We start from the raw sequence: 7,282 nt of genomic DNA on the forward strand, positions 1-7,282 counted from the left end.
GAGCATTGCACGTAGAGGATGCACATACAGGAAGGATAGTATTTGTCGCCCAACTTTCAGATCTGGGAAGCTAAGCAGGACCGGCCCTTCTAGTGCTTGCAGGATTGCCAGAAAATCCCACCCCCCCACCACACAACTCAGGTGGGGTGTCACCTGACGCTGCCACCACTCTGGATTTAGGATCCCTTGAGAAGGCCCAGAGTACCCTCCCAAGACCTTCAGACCTCCCTTTTGGCTGAATAACAGGCGTGAGGACCAGACAGAGTACAACTAGGAAAATAGTTTATTTTAGAGGAGGTCAAACAATAAGGTGCAGACTTATAACAGTAAGTGGGTGAAAAGAAAAGAAATCAAATGCCCTAACGCGTCTAAATATATACCGTCCCTAGCTCACTATTCCAAGTGACACTAGACTACTCATCCTTCCCTCAGGATGAGGGTATCTTCCCCACAGCAGCCTCTCTTCTGGCCCTGTTCCCTGGGAAGAAGAACAGCTTCTCCTCTTGCACCAGTTCTTTTATTATAAGTCCCCTTTCTCTGTATTGGCTAATTTTGGCTCCAAAACCTCTCAGGGGCTTCTGGGGGTTGTAGGCCCAGCCTCCTCCCACTGCTACACAGGCTCCCTGGGCCTAGTAGGCCTCTGGTGGCACAGCCCAGATCATGACAGGGGGGGAGGGGACGTCAGCCGCATCCCGGCTTGCAGCCATCACTCCCCGTGTGTCCAGAAGTGACATCAGTGCATCCCTGTGGGGCGCCAGGGATGCACTTCCGGAGCGCACAGGAAGCAATCCCAGCGCATCAGTGGTGATGTCAGCGCATCGCAGAGAGGGCCCCCACCACCCGGGAAGTCCCCTGTGCCCCCTGCCAGTTATCGGGGCATCCCAGACTCTCTGCCGCACCTACCTCACAGGGTCGTTGTGAGGATAAAATGGAGAAGAGGAGAAGGATGTAAGTCGCTTTGTGTCCCCACGTGAGGGAAAGGAGGGGTATATAAATGAAGTAAATAATTTTTTTAAAAGTTAACGATTCCAAGACTGCACTGGTTGCCTGGCAGTGGAAGGTGGAAAATTACTGGGCCCTGGGCTTTGGAGCGTCGCCATCATTAACAGTGTTTTATTATCATCCTGGCGAAGAAAGCAGTTTGCGCTCTTCGCCAAAGTAGCTCAGCCGGGTCAGTGGCAGAAAAGGTAAACACCATTTAGGGCCTCCCCAAATTGTGCAGAAAGTGAAATTAATCAAGAGAAAGGGAGGAGGGGGACTGAAATTGGCATGAAATTAACCAAGGGGGAAAGGGGGGGGCTGACAGACATTGCACACGCCCCCAAGAGATAAGAGATGCTGGGAACTGCTGAGAGTCGGTTAAGGGCGGGTGGGGGACGGCCCTATTCAAGCCCTCCCTAGTTTCTCAGTTTAAAAAAAAAAAATTCTTCCTCTTCTGCTCTGCCGCTTTTCAAAACAGGATCCCAAAGATGCGGTTAAAGGCGTTCTGGAGCTGGAAAGAGAACTGGATGAGTCTGGAGGGTATCGGGAGACTGTTTTGTTTCACGAAGACACCTTTGGCAGGTAATGGCCCCTGATAATCACACCTCCAAAGGTTTGGGAGGGGGGGTCCTCAGGAAAAACTTCTAGATGCCCGTTTCCTCCCTGATAGATTTCCTCCCTCTTTCTTCCAGGAGTATTACTGATTGGGTTTCTGCCGTGTCTGTTAGCTGCATGGCTTTCAGTTCGGTGCCAGTCTGGTGTCGTGGTTAAGTGCGCGGACTCTAATCTGGGAGAACCGGGTTTGATTCCCCACTCCTCTACTTGCACCTGGCTGGATGACCTTGGGCAAGCCATAGCTCTGATAAGAGCTGTTCTTGAAAAAAGAGCCATTTCTGTTGGAGCTCTCAGCCCCACCTACCTCACAGGGTGTCTGTTGTGGGGAGGGGAAGGGAAAGGAGTTTGTCAGCCGCTCTGAGACCCCAAGTGAAGGGGGCTTTAAATCCAATCATCTCCATCTCCTCCTCTTCTTCTTTCATGTGGAATTGCTGACTTTTAAACTGGTCCCTCTAGATGTCCCTTTAATATCAATTTGACCTGCAGAGAGTATCAGGTGGCATTCTTTAGCTCCATGGGAGAACAAGCCTCCAGTGCAGATTTCTGCATGCAAAACCTCTGTTACAAGGACAAGACTTTATTCCTGGCCAGTTGGGAACCTCACTTCCAAGTGAGGAGTTAAGTAAAAACAATTAAAGCATATTTAAAACAGGAGGGTTTTTTAAAAAAATAATGTTGCTTAAAAACATCTGTTGCAGCAATTGAAAATTCACAGTCAATCAGTACCTAGGAGAATACAGTGGAAATGCTATTTATTCAAAGGGAAGAAGAGGCGGGGAATCCTGCCGCCAGAAGTGATCCAGGACAGCAGAATCAGTCCATAGTTTCATAGGGTCTGCGATAGAACTGGTAGATTCAAGTCCGGCAGGAACAAGATTTGCAGGATGCAAAGTTTGAGTCCGGTGGCACCTTTTAAGACCTGCAGAGTTGGATACTGGGTATGAGCTTCGGTGTGCATGCACACTGCTTCAGGTACATTGAACCAGGCTTTGCCAACCATTACATATAGGTAGAGAGAGGGTGTGTTTGGAAGGGGGGGGGTAATTGCCAAAAAGGGCTCATTGGAGTCAAGATTTATAAGTAACTGAGCGATAAGTACAGCTAAGATTGGATTGAAACAATTGGTAAAACCTGTGAATAGCAGCAGATTATCATACAGATAATAAAAGAGTTAGCATACAGATTGAAGAACTGACTGACATTAGCATGTGTAGTGAGATAAGAAACGGATATCTCTGTTAAGCCCCGAGGGTTCAATTGTCCCGAGTTTTGTAATAACTTGTAACTCAGCAATCTCCTATTCCAGTCGGTTTCTGAAATTCCTTTGCAAGAAAACAGCTACTTGGAGGTCCCCCACTGAGTGTCCCGGGAGGTTGAAGTGTTCTCCTACAGGTTAAGTGCGCGGACTCTAATCTGGGAGAACCGGGTTTGATTCCCCACGCCTCCACTTGCAGCTGCTGGATGACCTTGGGCAAGCCATAGTTCTGGTAGAGCTGTTCTCTCGAGGACAGTTGTCTCAGAGTTCTCTCAGCCCCACCTACCTCGCAGGGTGTCTGTTGTAGGGAAGGGAGGGGAAGGGAAAGGAGTTTGTCAGCCGCTCTGAGACTCCGAGTGAAGGGCAGGGTATAAATCCAATCTCCTCCTCTCCTTCTGCTCTTCTCAGTTTTGTGATTCCTGATGTCAGATTTGTGTCCATTTATCCTCTGGCACAGGGTTTGACCTGTTTGCCTTATGTAGAGAACTGAAGAGCATTGTTGGCATTTAGTGGCATACAGGGGTCATTGCCTGCAGGAGCGCACAGGAGCGGAGCTCCGGCAGTAAAGAGGCCAGGGGGTGGGCACATGCAACAAGCCCCGCCCCCTGCTCCCAGCAGCCCTCAGTCAGAGCAAGAAGCAGCTGGGTAAGTTGCAAAGCTCCCCCTGGCCCCCCGGTCCAAAACACTCCAGTGGCACCTTTAAGACCAAGGTTTATTCAGGTATGAGCTCTCCCTCCTCTACAAGGACAGATCTGCACGTTCCTCCCCCCCCCCCACAACCTAGAAATCCAAAACAGCCCCGCAGCGGAGCCTGAGCGGTGGGTGTTGCCTTCTGACACACTTCCGGTGATGTCAGGGGGTGTGGCATATGCTAATGAGTTATGCTAATGAGCTCCTGCACCTCTTTTTCTACGAAATAACTCCTGGTGGCATATAGAATGTTAGAAAATGAGCAAGTGAATGAGCCTGAGAGGGTGTCGTTGATGTTGCTAGGTCCAGTGATTGTGTTGTCTGGGTGTGCCAGCAAAGTTGGCATCTGGGTTTATTGCAAGCTCTGGTCCCAGTGTCCATGTTTAAATTAGACGTTGTATTATTGTGGGTGAGAAGCTGTTTAAGTTTGGGGGGCTACCTGTGGGCGAAAAAGGGTTTGCCCCCCCCCCAGTACTTGTGAAAGAGACCTCTCATTGTCCAGCAGAGGTTGTAAGTCCCTGGTGACGCCTTGAGCTGTTTTGAGCTGAGAGCTGTCTGCGACCACTAGCGGTCCTCTGTCGTTGTCTCTTTGGGGCCTGTCTTGCAACACAGAGGGAAGCCATTTTTAGCATTATTTGGGGAAAGCTGTCCACTGTATATGACGTGGTCAAGGTTTCTGTGAATGAGAAACCGTGGACGAAATGGGTTCATACACAAGAGCTTCCTCCATTGTAAATCTGGGGGTCTTCAAGGTCCCAGATGGCTGCTGTTTGGTCAGGTAAGACCTGCTTCCCACCTGCAGTCTGAGCCTCCAGGAAAACCAGTCGACTGCCGTTCCTTGGATTGTGCTTTATAGGTTACTTGTCTAGTCCAGCTCCTCAGAGTGTCTGGCTGGCTACAGAGCCTCGATTGTCCCGAAGGCCAGGACCGGATACCACTGCCTACCAAGAATATCCTGTGGCGCAAATGCCAACCTCGCTGCCATGATGCAAAAAAATCCCCAATCCCTCCTTGAATCTCTACACTGCTCTGATCTAGTTACGAGTTCAGGAGACTTAAGGAACTTTGCAAACTAAGGGTCTTGTTTCCACAGGAAACCATGCTGAGCGTTGGGGGAAAGAGGGCGGCCGGGGGAACCGGTCTCTGCACGGAAGCAACCCGGCCACGATCCGGCAAGGCTACAAGAGCAACGCCCGTTTCTCAGGGATACAGGGAACAATGGACCCTTCTCTGGGGAAATCCAGCCACCGCCAGGAAGACCTAAAGGTAATTAACTTTCCTCTCTCAGTAAATTCTCACAGTTTACTTCCCGCAATTAGAAAAGAGGCCTTCTCACATTATCCCCTATTTTGACATATTTAGTACTTTGCTGTCCTGGCTCCCCCTTTCCCCAGTTTTCCCAGTTTGGTCTAGTGGTTAAGTGCGCTGACTCTAATCTGGGAGAACCAGGTTTGATTCCCCACTCCTCCACGTGCAGCTGCTGGATGACCTTGGGCAAGCCGTAGTTCTGATAAGAGCTGTCCTTGAAAAAGAGCCGTTTCTGTCAAGAGCTCTCTCTTGAACGGCAGGAAAGTCAGAACAAATTTAGAGTCCAGTGTGGCACCTTGAAGACCACCAAAGGCTTATTCACGGTATGAGCTTTCGTCTGCATGGCACACTCTGTCAAAAACATTGGAAAGGAAGCTGGATTCACATTTACAGATACATACAGGCTGAACAGCAAATTAACATGTAACATGAAGCAGATGCTTTAAGATATTCAAAGTGAAACTAAATAACTAGCTAAGGTTAGAAGGTCAACAGTTGTTTTGATGTAATTAAGAAGAAGAAGAAGAGAAGAAGAGATTGGATTTACACCCCGCATTTTACAACCCAAGGGAGTCTCAGAGGGGCTCACAAACTCCTTTCCCTTCCCCCTCCCCACAACAGGCACCCGGTGAGGTAGGTGGGGCTGAGAGAACTCTGACAAAAACTGGCTCTTTTTCGAGAACAGCTCTTATCAGAACTACGGCTTGCCCTAGACCAGTGATGGCGAACCTTTTAGAGACCGAGTGCCCAAACTGCGACCCAAAACCCACTTATTTATCGCCAAGCGCCAACACAGCAATTTAACCTGAATACGGAGGTTTTACTTTAGAAAAAAACAACTCATACATTAACTTAAGATGATCCAAACAAAGTAAGGAAAGCAATCCCAAATGCTTTCATTGACTTAAAATTATTTGGCAGAGAATTCGACACTTTAATGATGGTCTGGGCCTGGCTACTGTTGCCCCCCCCCCCAAGCACCAAGAGTAAAGAGCATCCCTTGCCCCAGCCTAAGAGTTCCTCTCCTTATCTTGATTGGGCTTTTGTTCCTCTCTTCTCTTTAGTCTTCGAAGTGCCAGGAGGAGAGCTCTCGGACGGCTCGGCAGGCCGAATCCCAAAGCGAAGGGATGCCGATGGCTTCGTACAAAGTCCAGGTGGCCACCGGGAACTTCTGGGGCTCGGGAACCTTCAGCTCCATCTCCATCACCTTGGTGGGCTCCAAGGGGCAGAGTCCGAAACAGTCGTTGAATAACATGGGCAAGGATTTCATCCCAGGAGCGGTAAGAGTCGGGGCTGGGGAGTTTGGGGTGGAAAGTGGGGAGGGGGACTTGATGCCTGATGCCAGCCCTGTTACCCCATGGCATTTTGGAAAGAGGTACCTTTGGCCAGATTCACAAATGCCGTTCCAAGTGTTTCTAAGCTTCTGTTGGGGTGGCATGTGTGAGAGGTAGGAGAAATGCCTGAAATGCGCTTGTTTCAGGTTTTTACAATTACAGTTGTGTACTCTCAAGTTATGGAGCTGCGGTGGTTCAAGTGGTTAAGACGCTGAACTGCAGGCTGTGGAAGGTCGGTCATTCAGCAGTTCGAGACCCGTGTTTGCCACGTGACGGAGTGAGCTCCCGTCTCTAGCTCCAGCTCCTGCCAACCGAGCAGTTCGAAAGCAAGAAATTGCAAGTAGATAAATAGGGACCACTTTGGTGGGAAGGGAACAGCGTTCCGTGCGCCTTGGTGTTTAGTCACGCCGGCCACATGACCACGGAAACGTCTTCGGACAGCGCTGGCTCTTCGGCTTTGAAACGGAGATGAGCACCGCAACCCTAGAGTCGGATTCGACTGGCTTTCGAGCAAGGGAAACCCTTTACCTTTACCTTTTTTACTCTCAAGTTGCAACTGACTCGTGGTGACCTCAGGACCCCGCGGTTTTTAATGCAAGGGGCAAGGAGGGATGGTTTGCCATTCCCTGCCTCTGCCTAGCGATTAGGGTTGCCATCTCCAGGTTGGGGAATACCAGGAGATTTTGGGGGTGGAGCCTGAGGAGGCCGGGGTTGGGGAGGGGAGGGGACTTCAGTGGGGCGTAATGCCACAGTCCATCTTCCAAAGGAGCCATTTCCTCTGGGCAGGGGTCATTTCGTAGACAAAGAGGTGTAGGAGCTCATTAGCATAACTTATTTGCATAACTTATTTGCATAACTCATTTGCATAACTCATTTGTATATGCCACACCCCCTGACATCACCGGAAGTGTGTCAGAAGGCAACACCCTCCGCTCAGGCTCCACTGGACTGTTTTCGGATTGCTAGCTATTGGGGGGGGGGACGTGCAGATCTGTCCTCACAGAGGAGGGAGAGCTTGTACCTGAATAAAACTTGGCCTTAAAGGCTCCACTGGATTGTTTTGGATTGCTAGCTGTTGTGGGGGGGGGGGGGTGCGGAT

The 7,282-nt window shown here is 50.0% G+C and overlaps 1 protein-coding gene across 1 annotated transcript in view; it reads left to right on the forward strand.

Annotated features, from left to right (window-relative positions):
* The first annotated feature begins 5,976 nt into the window (after positions 1–5,976).
* LOC107120726 (hydroperoxide isomerase ALOXE3-like) overlaps positions 5,977–7,282 on the forward strand; it is a 27,729-nt gene continuing 26,423 nt past the window's right edge. Inside the window, exon 1 of the mRNA XM_015423496.1 lies at positions 5,977–6,129. Coding sequence (XP_015278982.1) covers positions 5,977–6,129 — 153 coding nt within the window. The remainder of the gene's footprint in view (positions 6,130–7,282) is intronic.

The sequence above is a fragment of the Gekko japonicus genome, unplaced genomic scaffold (genome assembly GCF_001447785.1).
Source record: "Gekko japonicus isolate JY-2015 unplaced genomic scaffold, Gekko_japonicus_V1.1 scaffold2575, whole genome shotgun sequence".
In the NCBI taxonomy this organism is placed as follows: domain Eukaryota; kingdom Metazoa; phylum Chordata; class Lepidosauria; order Squamata; family Gekkonidae; genus Gekko; species Gekko japonicus.